At 39.9% G+C, this 17,207-nt stretch overlaps 1 protein-coding gene across 1 annotated transcript in view; it reads right to left on the reverse strand.

The window, feature by feature from the left end:
- The window catches only part of LOC119417751 (solute carrier family 35 member C2), a 54,177-nt gene that overhangs the window by 2,089 nt on the left and 34,881 nt on the right, over positions 1-17,207 (reverse strand). Inside the window, exons 23-43 of the mRNA XM_037685034.1 lie at positions 16,523-16,649; positions 16,271-16,410; positions 16,057-16,189; positions 13,978-14,123; positions 13,732-13,861; positions 11,884-12,000; positions 11,636-11,782; positions 10,204-10,260; positions 9,332-9,370; positions 9,072-9,210; positions 7,706-7,848; positions 6,763-6,872; positions 6,204-6,362; positions 5,462-5,539; positions 5,191-5,277; positions 4,982-5,035; positions 3,447-3,542; positions 3,260-3,313; positions 3,136-3,189; positions 3,007-3,060; positions 262-333 (exon numbers count right to left, since the gene is read on the reverse strand). Of these exons, the coding sequence (XP_037540962.1) occupies positions 262-333; positions 3,007-3,060; positions 3,136-3,189; positions 3,260-3,313; positions 3,447-3,542; positions 4,982-5,035; positions 5,191-5,277; positions 5,462-5,539; positions 6,204-6,362; positions 6,763-6,872; positions 7,706-7,848; positions 9,072-9,210; positions 9,332-9,370; positions 10,204-10,260; positions 11,636-11,782; positions 11,884-12,000; positions 13,732-13,861; positions 13,978-14,123; positions 16,057-16,189; positions 16,271-16,410; positions 16,523-16,649 (2,136 nt within the window). The remainder of the gene's footprint in view (positions 1-261; positions 334-3,006; positions 3,061-3,135; positions 3,190-3,259; positions 3,314-3,446; positions 3,543-4,981; positions 5,036-5,190; positions 5,278-5,461; positions 5,540-6,203; positions 6,363-6,762; positions 6,873-7,705; positions 7,849-9,071; positions 9,211-9,331; positions 9,371-10,203; positions 10,261-11,635; positions 11,783-11,883; positions 12,001-13,731; positions 13,862-13,977; positions 14,124-16,056; positions 16,190-16,270; positions 16,411-16,522; positions 16,650-17,207) is intronic.

A 17,207-nucleotide genomic window follows, 5' to 3' on the forward strand; every position in this document is an offset into this window, starting at 1 on the left:
TATATATATATATATATATATATATATATATATATATATATATATATCACACACTAGACATACTTGATGTGTTTTAGTGATTAGGGACCGGAGAAATACAAAATAAATGAGTCTTTATGTAACCTCTGTAGCGTCTGCTTAATTAAAATTAATTCAAAAACACTTAAGGACCAAAGCTTAGGTTATTTATTAGTTTAACAAATACACACAAAACAGTAGCATGCACTTTTACAAGCTTTCTAGGTGTCCTTCAGGTTTTACCGTAGGTCCGACAGGCCCTGAGGGACCCCTGTCCCCAATAGGTCCTGGGTGTCCTGGAATTCCCTGGAAACCCTACAAGACAGAAATTGTTGAATTAAAAAGATGATCAGAAAATTGACAGAGACCACAAATACTACACAATGCTACTTTTACTGGTACTACAAATAATACTTTGATAAAACGTAGGTGGATTTTGTTTCAGCTCAATCGTTCCTCTGATTCTGTCTCTTTCCAAGCGGAGCTCGAAGAGCAGGTTTGGAGATCAACAAAACCGATTTGATTTCAAGATTGCTCTTTAGAGCTTGGTGTAAAAATACAACTAAAACTGTCAATTATAACTTTTGGACAAGCTTCAGTTAACCAAAGTCCTAAAACCCCCTAGCACTCCTTAAAAGAATGCAGATTGCCCTCCACCTGACAATCTCTTCGACGACGTTAAAGCTGTTTTTGTGTTCCTCGGGCCGCTGCGGCCATCTTGCTTTAGTTCTGTTCAGGAAGTTAGAACAGGTCTGAGCCTCAAACAGGTGAAAGCATTGATAAGTGTGTACTTGTAAGGCATTGATCTTCTGTGATTTATGGCTGTTCTCCAAAGCTTTGTAAAAAAAAAATATGATGAAGCCTACACCTGGTTGTTTTGGGAATCACTTTTTCCATGACACACACACAGTTTTTTTTTTTTGTTGTTTTTTGTTTTTGAATTACAGAGCAAACAAGTTATAAAAGATGAAAAATAAATATCTTAGGAGGGGGAAAAAATAGCAAAAAACAACAATGGAAACCAAGACAACAGAAAAGACAGGATCCTGCTCCTGGATGAGTTCAGCTCATACATTTACATTTTATCTTCAATCAGACACAATAGTCTCGGTTAAAAAGGAAGATTTTGACAAAACTCACACCAAAGCCACAATGTCACATTTTCAACCTTTAAAAGTGTACAAACCGGATTCCAAAAAAGTTGGGGCACTAAACAAATTGTGAATAAAAACTGAATGCAATGATGTGGAGATGCAAATGTCAATATTTTATTCGTAATATAACATAGATGACAGATCAAAAGTTTAATCTGAGTAAATGTAACATTTTAAAGGAGAAATATGTTGATTAAAAAATTCACAGTGTCAACAAATCCCAAAAAAGTTGGAACAAGTAGCAATAAGTGGCTGGAAAAAGGAAATTGAGCATATAACGAACAGCTGGAAGACCAATTAACACTATTTAGGTCAATTGACAACATGATTGGGTATAAAAAGAACTTCTCAGAGTGTCAGTGTCTCCCAGAAGCCAAGATGGTAAGAGGATCACCAATTCCACCATTGTTGCACAGAAAGATAGTGCAGCAATACCAGAATGGTGTTACCCAGCGTAAAATAGCAAAGACTTTTAAGTTATCATCATCAACGGTGCATAGCATCATCAAAGAATTCAGAGAATCTGGAACAATCGCTGTGCGTAAGGGTCAAGGCCGTAAAACTCTACTGGATGCTCGTGATCTTCGGGCCCTTAAACATCACTGCACCTCAAACAGGAATGCCACTGTCAAGGAAATAACAGAATGGGCTCAGGAATACTTCCAGAAAGCATTGTCAGTGAACACAATCCACCGTGCCATCTGCTGTTGCCAGCTGAAACTCTACAGTGCAAAGAGGAAGCCATTTCTAAGCAAGCTCCACAAGCTCAGACGTTTGCACTGGGCCAGGGGTCATTTAAAATGGAGTGTGGCAAAATGGAAGACTGTTCTGTGGTCAGATGAGTCACAATTTGAAGTTTTTTATGGAACACTGGGATGCCATGTCATCCGGACCAGAGAGGACAAGGATAGCCCAAGTTGTTGTCAACGCTCCGTTCAGAAGCCTGCATCACTGATGGTATGGGGTTGCATGAGCGCTTGTGGCATGGGCAGCTTGCATGTCTGGAAAGGCACCATTAATGCAGAGAACTATGTTCAGGTTCTAGAACAACATATGCTCCCATCTAGACGTCATCTCTTTCAGGGAAGACCCTGCATTTTTCAACATGATAATGCCAGACCACATTCTGCAGCAATCACAACATCATGGCTACGTAGGAGAAGGATCCGGGTACTGAAATGGCCAGCCTGCAGTCCAGGTCTTTCACCTATAGAGAACATTTGGCGCATCATAAAGAGGAAGGTGCGACAAAGAAGGCCCAAGACAATTGAACAGTTAGAGGCCTGTATTAGACATGAATGGGAGAGCGTTCCTATTTCTAAACTTGAGAAACTGGTCTCCTCTGACCCCAGACGTCTGTTGAGTGTTGTAAGAAGAAGGGGGGATGCCACACAGTGGTAAAAATGGACTTGTCCCAACTTTTTTGGGATTTGTTGACGCCATGAAATTTGGAAACATCAGATTTTTCCCTTAAAATGATACATTCTCTCAGTTTAAACTTTTGATCTGTGCTTGGTGTTCTATTCTGAATAAAATATTAGATGTTGGCACCTCCACATCATTGCATTCAGTTTTTATTCACAATTTGGTTAGTGACCCAACATTTTTTTTTCAGATGGTGATGCATGAGTTGCGTACTACGCCCTTTATCACTCTGAAATGTAAATTCAGCCTCTTTAGACTCAAATATATTTGGCGTTTAAGAGTAGGATTTCTGTTAAATCTAAACAAATGTTCAATTTTACTAATACACCACGATTTAACAAACATATTTTTAATGGTACAATGTAAAACTAAAAAACTGAAACAAAGAAGTGGACATAATCCGTCCTACCCTGGCTCCAGTGCTGCCTGGTGGGCCCATGTTTCCCTCCACGCCTCTGATGCCCTGCAGAACAGAATGAGATGAAGACTGTCATGGACCTCAGCTGAAAGAGAACCTCATATGGGTCAAACAGCTCACCTGGGGGCCTGGGATCCCCTCCTCCCCTTTTGGACCTGGAGGTCCTGGTAACCCCTACAAAACAAAAGAACCAGTTTAAAGACAGAATAATTAGCAGCAGAATTATAGATGAACTGAAACTCACTTGTGCTCCCGGTCGCCCAGGATCTCCTTTTTCTCCTCTTGCTCCTGGTGGACCCTGATTAGAACAATGTTAGAATTATTATTATAAATAAATCTGAATATTCTAATATTATTGATATTACAACAGAAACAAATCAAGTATAATAATATGATTAGAAATATTAAACTGAACACTGAGTGTTACGCACCGTTTTGCCCTGCACCGTAATTCCTCGTGGTCCTGCGCCGCCCACAAGTCCAAGGCTCCCCTCAGGTCCAGGCTTCCCTGGGGGGCCCACCTCCCCCTGAGAATTCACATTATAACATGCAACAGCGCTGCCATGTTTGATCGTCAAACTAAAATCTTTTTTTCTCACAGGAGTAGAAAGAAAAGATAACTTATGAGCCACACATCATTTTATTGCTTACACACTCAAACCAGTCACTTTATTGGGTTCAACTGGTTGTTCCCACAAGCAACTAATAAGCCAGTCGCATGGCATCAACCCAGTGCCTTTAGGAGTGGTGAAGATGACTTGCTGAAGTTTAAGCTGGGCACCAGAATGGTGAAGAAAAGGGCTTTAAGTGACCTTGAACATGTCACGGTTCTTGGTGCCAGATGAGCTGGTCTGAGTATTTCACAAACTGCTGATCTACTTGGACTTTTGCACACAACCATCTCCACAATTAAAGGAGAATGTTCTGAAAGGAGGAAATATCCAGCGAGTGGGTATTTTCTCCGTTTTAGGAGATATGTGTGGCAAACAAACAGCCTTATTAATGTCAGGTCAGAGGAGAATGAGCAGACTGGTTCAAGACGACAGAGAGGCCACAGCAGCTCAAACAGCCACGCATTCCAACCAAAGTGTGCAGAATAACATCATAAACACCAACATTTAAAGAGACGCCACCAAAAATTGGACAATAGGAGATTAGAAAAATATTGCCTGGTCTTATTGGTGTGGATTTACTGGACGCCAACGGCCTCCACAGGCACCAGATCTCAATCCAACCCAGCACCATTGGGATGTGTTGGAACGAGAGGTTCACATCGTGAATGTGCAGCTGACGAAGCTGCAGCAACTGTGTGATGCTAACTTGATAACCGAGACTAAAATCTGAAGAACGTTTCCAACGTCTTGGTGAATCTATGGCATGAAGATTTAAGGTAGAGCTGAAGACAGGGGGAGTCCAACCTGATACTGGTAAGGTGCGCCTAATAAAGTGGCTGTTGTGAGTGTGTGTGTGTGTGTGTGTGGGGGGGGGGGGGGGGGTGCATGAAAATATGCACATATTGAAAAAACGTACAACTTTGACAGAACATCTTCAATCATTTTTAATTAAATGCATTTTGAGTTTGATGGAATTACAGACTGAAAATCTCTGCTTTTACATTGAAGCTGCAGAAAGAGTCACAAACAGCAAATTAACAGACGCAGCAGCGCAAGTTTGTTTCTTTTATTTTATTTTAACATCAATCCATCCATCAGTCAGTGTGGATGGACCGATGGAAACTGTGCTGAATTGTTTCCAAATGCGGAATAAAACCGTTGAACCCTTCACCCTTGGACATTCAGAGAATCTGAGGAGCTCTTAAGCTTCTTCCTCAGATCTTTTCAACCCACATTATACTTCCATTATTTGACAAACTACCAGAAGAGGGGGGAAAACAGAACAGGTTACCTTCCAACGTCCTAACAATGCTGTCACCTTTTGAATATAAAAATAATAATTTTCATCTAACCTTTTGGCCTTGCTCTCCCTTTTCGCCTTTCTCTCCTCGAGATCCAGGCTTCCCCTGGAAGAGCAGAAAATAAAACTTTAACGTTTTTACAATCACCTGAATTATTTCTAAATGTTTGAATACAATTACTGGAGTTGATCAATTACAAAAAAAAAAAAAATCGATTAAATCGTTAAAAAGGTACTGAATGAAGGATTGTTGTGACATACTATAGAGCCGGGGAGACCTGGAGCTCCTGGAACATCAGAAGAACAGGTACACCTGTACGCAGGTGCAGGACAGCCCTCCTCATCTCTCTGAGGCAGAAGCACAGACATCATTAATAAACATAAGATTCTCTAATGGCAGAACTGATTACATCAAGACGAAGTTTTCGTAATTATTATACATTGACAAGCACAGTGCTTATCGTGCACTATTTTATGCTGCAAATGTCTACCCCACCAAAATAAAAGCTGATTAAAGACGTCGAGCACTGACCACTCCGGGCAGATCGCAGCACGTATCTTCAGAAGCCCACGTGGTGTTGCAGACGATCTCAAAAGACTGCAGCTGAAACTGGAAACAAACAAGAAAACTTGATACGCGTGTCAACAGATTTGTTTCAGGTGTGTTCAGACTTTTGTTTTCACAAACTGAATATAAATACAGCAGATTAAACTAGAGAAACTACTTTCTGTGAAAACGCTGAAGTGCTACATGACTTTGATGAAAACTGTTGTATAATCTGAAATAGATTTGTTTCAATTAAAGGAAGCAGAACAGTAGCTAAAAACTAAAAGAAGCAAAATGCTAGCTAAAGGTAATAGTAGAAAAACGAAGCAAAACTATAGGTAAAAACTAACAGCTGCAAAAGCTAAAAGTAACAAAAGACTAACTTAAAGCAGCAAAAGGTTATCTAAAAGCTAAACAGAACAAGGCTAGTTAAAGTAGCAAAAGGTAGCTAAAAGTTAAATGTAGCAAAATGCTAGCTAAACAGTATCAAAAGCCTAAATCAGGGCTATTCAACTGGTGACCCAGGGGCCAAATCAGGCCCACAGGTGAGCTCAGTTTGACCCAACAATGTGTTAATTTTTAAATAAAACTAGACTTTAAACCATAAAACAAACTTAATGACAACAAATGTCTGGCCCCTGACCTCTTGGCTTTCAGCAACTGTGGCCCCCTGAGCAATTTAGTCAAACGGCTCTGGCCTAGATACTATAAACTATAAAAAAAGTACCGGGGCGGATCCACTGTTAGGTCCTCGTGTTTTCACCAGTTTTCCCAGCATCTCAAACCCGTCGGTGGGCAGGTTACCAAGAGGACGAGCCGGTCTCTCCCCCACATGCTGGCAGTCCACGGACAAAGACACGCTCACCTGGCTAACAGACAGGTGAACCTGTCAACAAGGAGACAAGGATCAGGGCAGTGGACAAGAAAATAATATTTTCTCTTTGAAGATTCTATTAGGCCAGAATGTTAGCACAGATAAATGTACGTTTAGAACTTTCTGACTGTTTCATTAAAACGCGTCAACCGGTTCGTGACATATTTTGCTAACAGACAGGCAAACACACACATATGCACACACAGAGACATGGGCGAAACCATTATTGCTTTTCCATCTTGGCAGCAAGCAATAATTAAACAATTTTTTTTTTTTTACACAAGCATCAAAATTAATCATTAGCCAGACTTCTAACAGTAGGGAAGACATTGTTTTATAGATGGCAAAGACTGAAAACCACCAGAATGACAGAATTTAAGGGACATAACCAGCTGGGTGTGTTCTGTCTCACCTTGTGAAAACTTCCGTAGAACAACTTGTGAACCTGCGGCTGATCAAACGTGAGCTCCTGAACCTCTCCTCTGTAGTCCAGGCTGAAGTACGTCAGATGTTTGGTAGAAGCTGGAAAACAACAACAAAATCACCTAGCACTACTTGAAGGAACCCACATCACCCCCAGCCTTTCATGAGTCAGTTTGAATTTACGAAGGCTGCTATTGTCACATCTTCCAAGATGGCCGGTGACTTCTAGCTACAAACGAAGAAACTTTACCTGAATATCTGTCATTGTGAGTAAGCTGTAGCCTTTTTTGTGTTGGCAAAGGTAGATTAGCTGCTGTGGCCATCTTGAAATGAGATATCATCAGTCATGCATGTTAATCCAGTGATTATTTTCTGAGAAATGTATTCAAATGCATCTAGCGGGTCATGAGGTGTTTTGCTAACGATGCAGACAAACACACAGAGACAAAAACATTATTGCTTCACCGTCGCCTTTAGTGGCGGGCATTAAAAGCAATCTTTTACAAATTTTCAACTTCCATCCATCCATCCATTATCTTTACCCGTTTATTCCATTTTGGGTCACGGGGGTCGCTGGTGCCCATGTCCAGCAATCACTGTGCGAGAGGCGGGGTACACCCTGGACGTGGTCGACAAGTCCATCGCAGTAAAACGGACTTCAAAAACGGTTGTACTATTTTCACAGTATGTATTTTTTTTCTGAATGAGGTTTTAAGTTATATCCCAGCGTGGTCCTAATTTTTTAATTTCCAATTTACTTAACTGGTGTTGCTTGCGTTAGTAATGGAACAACATAAGTTCATTATTCTCTTGTATTCTGTAAAAAAAAGAAGTAGCTCATCAGTTTTAGATACCCATATGAGACTTGCTGACTTTGAGACACAACTTAAAGATGAACTAGGAAGAATGAGGTTTGCAGAAGTCTTACTCACGGTCAATAACCACCCCCATCTTCGGCTGGAAATCAATGTCCGTGAGCTGCCAGAGAGCAAAGGGCTCCCTGGGCGTATCCTGCAAGACCCGGAAGGCGATGCTGATGGTGTGGTCTGGAGAAAAACCCGCTGCGTGAATAAACCTGAAACACAATGACGCAGTTTTAAGGAAATAAAAAAAGACCAGAATCATAATCCAGTATGGCTCCAATGCACATTTAAATGCTCAAACCTGTCAGGATTTAACAGAGCTCCTGGGGTGGTCAGGTCTTAAAAAATATCATTTTGGATCATCCCCTGCCTTGCACTTTCAATTATTTTTTTTTCTTTTAAGTTTAATCAAGACGGTCACCTTAAATGCAATCACTTTTTCTCCGGGTACTCCGGTTTCCTCCCACAGACCAAAAACATGCATGTTAGGCTGATTGGTAACTCTAAATTGTCCCTAGGTGTGAGTGAGAGAGTGAATGGTTGTTTGTCTCATTTGTCTCTACGTGTCCCTGTGATGGACTGGAGACCCGTCCAGGGTGTACCCCGCCCCTCGCACAGTGATTGCTGGACATGGGCACCAGCGACCCCCGTGACCCAAAATGGAATAAACGGGTAAAGATAATGGATGGATGGATTGATTTCACTTTGACATCAAAGACGTTTATTTATTTATTTTATTGTTAAAAGGCCAGTTTGTATTTCTCGATTGCTTCATAACAGCAATAAAAGCACAAAACACCCACGGGGGTGAATTCTTTTTACAGACACTGAACGACACCGAGGTTAAAAACTACATGAATCGACACGAGACAACATCTAAAAAAAATTATCTGAGTTGCACTTTCATTTTTTTAAGAGCAAAATATTTATATTAAAACCAGTTAATGGGGAAGCTGGTCTGGTTCTGGCTTCAACTTCCAGGTTCCGGTCTGAGGTCGACCTCTAAGATCTACGGCGTCGGCATATTTCCTGAAAGTTGAAACTGGGGCGGGTGCAGGGCGCCTGGAAGAAGTTTAGAGTTTAATCTCTATTTAAACAAATGGGACTTTGCTATTTTTGAAATAAAAGTGTGACACAAGCTTGAAATAACTAATTACCGTTAAATGTGTAAGGAAAATTAATATTTGAACATAACGGAGCAAGGTAAAAAGTAACAACAAGCGTCAACGCTTTAAAGAAAACTGATCTGAGGTGTTTGTTTCCTCAACTTTCTGGTTACGTACATGTTAAACATGGCTGAAAATATAAAGAAAAGTATAAAAGTCTGTAAAATTCATATGAGTGAAAGTAATGATGAGTGACATTGTTCATGATGTGCATTAAAAAAAATCTACTTAGGGTAAAAACAAATCAAAACTTAAAGATGACGTCTCACTTGGTGCTCTGGGTCAGTTGCACGTCTCTGTACAGCGTGTAGGTGAGGACGGTGTTGAAGACAAAAGGCTCGACCGCCACCCCCTCCACCGAGGAGTGAGCTCTCGGCGTCAGACCGAACGCTTCCATCATGTCGAACCCTGAGCCGGCACACACAGAAAACACAAACTCTGCCTTTTGCACCTTTTGGAACCAAACCAGCTCTTTTTAATTAAGATGAACGAACGAATTGACCCAACGAGTCCAGATAATGTGTCTCACCTTTAACGATGCTGTTCCTGATGGTGACTTCAGGGCAAACTGCAACACAAGAGGGCAGTACTGAGAAGTTATACAACGAGCCAAACATGTCCAGGTTTATCTTTTACTTTTTTAATCAAAGGGGAAATTATCACATCAGCTTTAAGAGGCGTTAACGAGAACTTGGATGGGATAAAAACAAATTAAACAGTTTCCTGTAACATGTTCAACATCTTCAACTATAGTTTTTATAAATCAGAGTCTGTTTGAAGGGTTGGATCTAGCATTTGCATGGTCAAAGGTCATCACCGAGTAGTTTAAATGAAAGGAAAGACAGAACTGATCATTTGCTATTTAACTTCTAAAAGTTTTTGCTTAAAAACATATTTGAACTGAAAATTGCAAGTATAAAAACTAGAAAGTTCCTGTAGAAGCTTTGACGGGGGACAGCCACATTGTGGCCATCTTAAATTTTTGATTTGACAGTACTGTGTTGGAGTTCTCTCTCGGCTACTACTATACCTAATTTCAGCTCAACAAGGCAAAAAACATCAATGAGTTATAGTCATTTTTTTATTTTAAGCTATGGTAGCCATCTTGGATTTTTGACAAGGACTCAGTATGTGATGAGGAACGTTCTCAGCTGTAACCTCACCAAATTTCAGCTTTATGTGTAAAAATAGCTGAGTTAAAGACATTTAAATGTAGCTTTGAATTTATTATTGGTTGGGCATTGCTCTCAGCTACCACCATGTGGGGGTGCACGTTGCGGTTCGGGACGCATTGAAGTTGATAGAAGAGCAAGACCTTTTTCAGGTGGATAATAACAGGTGGCTGCCTTCAGGCAGTCCCCAATAATTTAAACTGAAGACCAGGGAAGCGTAAAGATTTACCTTCGTTATGAATCGGGTACATTTGAGGATGGACATGAATTCTGACGGGAGCTGGAGCTAAAAAAAAAAAAACATAGAACAACAACAACAAAAAAACAACTTAATCATGTTATTATTATATTTTTGAACATATCACACTGCATTCGTTAAGAAAACTACAGAAACTACAGTAAGCTCTAAATATATTTTAGAAGACAGAGAGCTTGAAGTACATAATTTATCACATATAAAGTGTAATTTTTTATTATGTGTTTAATGCTTAAAAATAGTCAGCATTTGTGTTAAACTTACTGCTGTTGAATCACTAATGAATAGTTTGTAGTTGTTTAAATCCACAGTAATATTCTGACTACTGACCCTAATAATATTACAAATATGCTGTTAAAAGAGTTGCACCTAGTAAAACTAATTCATATTGTTGTCGTCTCACTAAATCACTGTTTTTACACATTCAAATCCATTCTTTGGTTGATTTGAATGTATGTCTGGGGTCATACGTCTCTTCATCTTCAGCCTTTTAGCAGCCCATTGTAGGCTTTGATCTTAAATAAACAGGTAATTTTCATCATCCCTGTTCCAGCTAAAGAAAAGTAGCCCCCACAGCATGATGCTGCCACCACCGTGTTTTCACGTATGGTGTTCTTTTGGTGATCCACGGTTGTGGTAATGGATCAATCATACAGTACCTTTTGAAACTGTGGTTTAACAAAAAATAGCCTTCATGTTCATCAGATCAGAACACATTTTACCACAAGAGACACTTGGGATATTTATCTTTGTAAGAAAATGCTTCTCTATAGTTCAAACATGATGAGTGTAGATCACAACCGATACTTCTCAGAAAATCCTGTGTCAGAAACACCAAGGATTTTCCTTAATTTGCTGTGTTTTTACTATACTTATCCAGACCTGGAAAATACTGAAATAGGTTCCTTACCTTTAAGATTGCGCAGGAACCCTGAACTCTTGTTTATCCAGTAATATCTCGTTCAAACTAAAATTTTAGTTGGGTTAATATCTGGGTATTTTTATACTTAACATAGCCAATAGCCTTTTTCACAAAACCCTTCAAGCTTTGTTCTTGAACACCTTTTCAGCACAATTTATAAAAGAACCATGGTGGCAAGGGGTGCTAAAATCCACATGTTGCTGTTATGTTTCTAAGTCGCAAAGCAAGGAATTCAGAGCTTTAATGGTTGATAAATAAAATGATTGGGTGGCAATGTGGCTTAAAGATGTGATGCATTAAAACTAGATGGTCTGTACAGTCATGTGACCGTGGGAGTCACAATGGGTGATGTCACTATTTGATGCCTAGCCCTTCACATCAACACCACTGCTGATGGTCCTCGTTGAGGACGGGCTCGTCTTTGCAGCCATACCGAAGAACAATTTTACGAAAGAGGCTACAGATCCTGTGATTGCTTTGTACCTGTTGGGTGGAGGATGGAGACGGCAGCGCCCTCTACTGAGCCGAGCAGCGCGTGCATGCTGATGCGATACAGCGTCTCTGGTTCCAAATCAGTGAAACAGTAACTGCTGCTGGACTCGTCAACGGTATCCTGCTTTGTTTGTTTGTCTGAACACACGGAGATAAAAGCCACACACCTTCACACCAGTGGGAAGACGAACTGTGTGACATCTTTTGCCCGTATTCCTGTAGAAGTTTCAGTTAAATACCTTTAATGGACTGAATGACAATCCGGTATCCATCGACCGCAGACACGGGTCTCCACGACAAGCATATACTTGAGTGGTCTGACCTGACCACACTGACACTGCTCACTCGCAGACTGGCTGCAGAAGCAAACACAAAGCAGATAAACAAAATGTTTATGGATCCAACGTGAAGCCAAATTAATGCTGCTTAAAACAGAAACGTAGTACAGTAGTCCCTCGTTTATCGCGGGGGATCTGTACCCTGAAGACCCGCGATAAGTGAAAAATCGCGTAGTAGCAATAGTAGTACAAGTAGCAAGTAGCAGTTTATTATATATATATATATATATATATATATATATATATATATATATATATATATATATAAAGGAGATTAAAACCCTTTCCACACTTGCAATATTCTAAACAATGTTTCTAAACTCTAAACGCTCTAAAAAAAGCACAGAATGTCATGATTTCAGCCCTGCCTCCTCTGCTCTTTGCCACCTGCAAGCGCTCTTAGCCACGCCCACTTCTATGCTCTGCCCAGTGAACAGCTGATCAGCTGCAGCAGGAAGTTTATCCTGCAGTATGGGCTGCACAAATGTGCCACCGTGCTAAATAACTTTAAATAATTTATTTTAAATAGAAATGCCATGCCGATCGTGCGGCTCATCCATCAGTCAGCCAATTGTGTGTCATGTCCTATCTTATTTTGAAAAACCGCGATTTATTAACCTTTATTTTTTTAAATCAGGCAAATCCCATTGAGATCACAGATCTCTTTTGCAAGGTAGGACTGGACCTGAAGGCAGCCTAACATACATGTTTTTGTTCTGTGGGAGGAAACTGGAGTACTCAGAGAAAACATGCAAACTACACACAGAAAGACCCCAGGTCCAACCAGGGATTGAACCCAGGACCTTCTTTCTGTGAGGCAACAGTGCTAACCACTGAGCCATTGTGCTGCGATAGAGCGAGTCTGCGATAAACAAATTGAGAAGTAGCGAGGGACTACTGTATTTCATGTAGGAATGCATGTAGCCCACCCTCTTGCATGCCAAAGTTTTAAATAAAAATGTTTAATGCTCATTGTATGTGTTGGGATGCCTGTCAGCTAATACCACGTCAGGTAGTGGCTCAGAATTTGTAAAATTGACTGAATTAAGGTTATTTTAGTGTTTGCTGAGGTTGATTAGCTGCAGCAGTGGTCTTAAACTGAGTTGACTCCTCTTGTAGAACAACATCCAGTAATTGCTTTTTAAGAATTTCATTAAAATCCGTCTAGAGTTTCATGATCGAAAGCTAAATATTCAGGATTTAAGCCTAATGGACTGTGAGGATTTATGTTTTTGACATCATCAAACATGAAAGATTTCTGACCATCACACACCTTCTTCTTCTTTTTTCCCTCTCATAACCAAAACTCCACACCCACAGATTTGCCTATCCAGTGAACAGTGGAATGCAGTTCTAGTTGATAATATTAATTATAAACTTGTACTTTAGGCCAGACAGTATTTTAAGACTCGTCCTTGGATCACGCCTTCCTATCATCAATCTACTGGAATAATCGCATTAATAGTTCATTCCTTGATCTGTAAATAGTTGTAGAAATCCCAATTTTGTAATAAAACACATTAAATTTTAAGTACTATGTGCAATTTGTGTGTGTATCTCAGAGAGTCAGGTAAGCCGAGATCCCAGATTCCAGTGCGTAAACCTGAGCTAATGCTAAAAAGAACTTGAGCTAATGCTAATTTCCTACAACACATGATGTTTGTTTCAGGATTAAATGAGCATCACAACTAGATCCGGTGTCAAAACCACATCTCGCTCACATTTAGAAGGTCGTTGTGTTTCACTTACTGGTTTTGCCTTGAGCTGAGCCGCTGCCTCCCTCTCTGCTGCGATACTCAGCCGTGACAAAGATGCTGTAACGTGTATCTGGCTGTAATGACTGCAACACCACCTGTTTATCACCACCTGGCACCAACACCTGTTGACAGTTAAGGTTCAAGGCTCTTGACACAGACCGAGATGATTTGTGGGTTCTCTCAGAGAACACTGTGATTTGTGCAAACCAGCCGAGGGTGATGATTACAGCTCACTCACAGTTCTGTCCTGGCTCTCAGCTCCTGTCAGAGGTGAGTAGGTCACACGGTACTGGAGGACATGAGCGTTTGGAGGCACCCATCTGACCACCAGACTGACCGCAGTTTCTTCTGAAACAGTTACGCTGGATGGGCCTCCTCCTGACACTGCAGGACCAGAGAACAACCAATCAACAGGTTCACATTTACTTACGTCGGTGTAAAAAATACGCAGGCTGTCTAAATCTAAAAGAAGTGTTACCAGGCAGCTATAAGTTCCTTAAAGAATAAACAAGCTGGTGTCCCTCGTCACCAAGGGATTTTAATAGTGAATGTTTGTAGATTTTTACATGTTTTTCTGGACTGAAATCAAACAGGCACTGCAAGTAAACCTTAAAGTTTTTAGTGCAAGATATTCAAGTGGGAAGGTGTCATACTGTTTTATTTAATTTAATTTTTTGCTTTCCAAAGGCAGTGCAGAGTGATGTATCCTGGTAAACAGAGGAAGTAATTTTATCAATGACCAGGTGCTGAGGCGGAACCAGGGGGTGGCCATTGGTGGCCTTGGCCATCATAGATTAATCTTTGGTCACCCCAATCACTTGAGGAAACTATACTTTTAAGCAATATAAAAACTAGAAAGGATAGTTTTGTCAAATGATTGTTATGGCCCATTTACATATATCTAGATGGCGATGGCCATGTATATTTAAACCAGCATGCAAACTGGTGAGCAGAGAACCAGCAGTAATGTATGGTGTGTTCAGTTTGCTCATTAGGCAGTCCGCTTCTCAGGTTCTTCATCTTTTTCTTTCATTTGTGTTTTGTAATGATGAAGGTGGTGAGGTGGGAGTTATTCTTGTTTCTAGCTCGACTATGTGTGCCCCTGAGGCTGGTTTGCTGATCCAGAGACAAACAAAGGCTGGCTCTTTTTTTTTTTTCATTCTTCTATTTTTCTCCTCTTTGGCTTTTACTATAAAGTGATAGTATTTTGAACATGATGATTTTAAAACAAAGTTTAAAAATAAATAAATGTACAGTTGTCCCTCGTTACTTCGCGGTTTGTTTTTCGCGGACTCGCTCTATCGGGGTTTTTCAAAATAAGAGTGGACATGACACACAGTTGGCTGACTGATGGATGAGACGCACGAACGGCATGACATTTTTATTTAAAATAAATTGTTTTGAAATACTTAGCGCCTCCTGCACCTTTGTGCAGTACATATTGCAGGATACACTTCCTGCTGCAGCTGATCTCCGTGCAGAGCAGAGAAGTGGGCGTGGCCAAGAGCGCTTGCAGGTGGCAAAGAGCAGAGGAGGCAGAGCTGAAATCATGACATTCTATGTCTTTTACAGTGTTTAGAGTTTAGAAACATTGTTTAGAATATTGCAAGATTGTGGAGTTTAAAATGCCTATACATACATACATATATGTATATATATATATATATATATATATATATATATATATATATATATATATATATATACATACATACTCTGGGCCCATGAGCAAGGCCCTTAACCCCCACCATCTGCTCCTAAACAGGTCTCTCTTGAAAATGAGTTCTCGTGGCTCAATGAGACTACCTGGATAAATAAAGGCTAAATGAAAAAAAAAAAAAAATATATATATATATATATATATATATATACACATACACATACACATATACATATATATACACACACACACGTACACACATATATATATAAAATAAACTACTACTTACTACTTGTATTACAATTCCTACTTCGTGGTTTTTCACTTATTGTGGGTTTTCCGGGTACGGATCACTCCGCGATAAATGAGGGACTACTGTATTTTGAATTTTAATGTTATGTTTAATCTCTATTTTAAAATAACTTTTACTCATTATTGCATTTCTACTTTTATATATTACCATTATTTATTTATTTATTTACATTTTTGTCTTTTGTCTCTAGGACAATAAACCAGGCAAAGTGGACAGTTCCACATGTCACAATCTATAATTTCCTACAGTAATAAAGAGGCAGCTCTGACAGACATGACTTTATGAGGCTGCAGATAGCATTTTATAAATAATTTAAAGTGTGCAAACAATCCTGGAAGTCTTACAGGTGCTGTAGCGGATGGCCACAGCTTCACTCTGAGCTCCATCTCCATAAAGTGCAGACAGAGAGATCTGGTACTCTTTGTCTTCCTCCACTCCCTTCAGGACCGCTCCTTCTCTGTCACCATTCACCTTCAGCTAAAACACACAAAAATCAACCTTTTCACACATTCTATGCCAATTCGGTAAAATAGACGCTCCAAATCTCAGCCTGCTCACCTGCCTCAGATCTCCTCCACTCAGAGAGATCCATTTAATGAGGTAGGAGACGACGTCATCAGCCGCAGCCTGCCAGTGGACAGTGATGTCGCTGCCTGAAAAGTTCGTCACTCTGAGGTCCGATGGGGAAGGTACCTTTACTAGAATAAAGAAAATGAATAGTTTATCTATTTTGACACGGTCTAAAATAAAATCCCACAAATTAACTTCATGGATGCATGTGAGGCAGATGGTTAAAAACAGGAGACTCACGTGTGGTGATGTTACCGGTGAGCGCAGCAGACAGGCCTTGTGGGTAATGAGACTGGACAGAAACCTGGTATCTGGACAGAGACAAGAGGTTCTGCACCAGGACTGAGCTCATCCCCGTTACCTCCACCTGGACGGGTAACAGAAAGAACAAATAAAAACGGATCGATCGACACTCTCTAAACATACTGTAGCTGGACAATTAGGTTTCAGTAAATAAAACTACGAGTGTAAAAACATGAAAACTGTTTCGACTTTCCCAAGAAATTCTCTGGTGGGTGACGGTTTCTTTCATTTGCTTCTTTATAAATCTTTGTGAAACACGACTAGACTAGAGATTTGTTTGTGAACGGTGCATAACAACATTTATTTTCAACATTTAATTTACTGGTTAAAGACATAACTTACAAAAGCTCATGTGTACCTTATTTTAGCATGTACATAACAGGAAAAAAACCACAACTTATATGAAAAATTAAAAAAATTAAAAGGAAACGAAAGAAGCCAAAACACGACTCATATTGAACATTTTCTGTAAATTAAACTAATAAAGGAAATAAATGAAAATAAAACTAAGATTTATAAACTCCTAGATACAAAAAAACCCTTCTAAGAATATCCTGATGCATGCTCAATAATAATAATAATAATAAATTTGTAGTCAATACAAAAACCTAACTAAATATAC

The sequence above is a fragment of the Nematolebias whitei genome, chromosome 11 (genome assembly GCF_014905685.2).
Source record: "Nematolebias whitei isolate Nwh7 chromosome 11, NemWhi1, whole genome shotgun sequence".
Taxonomy (NCBI): Eukaryota; Metazoa; Chordata; class Actinopteri; order Cyprinodontiformes; family Rivulidae; genus Nematolebias; species Nematolebias whitei.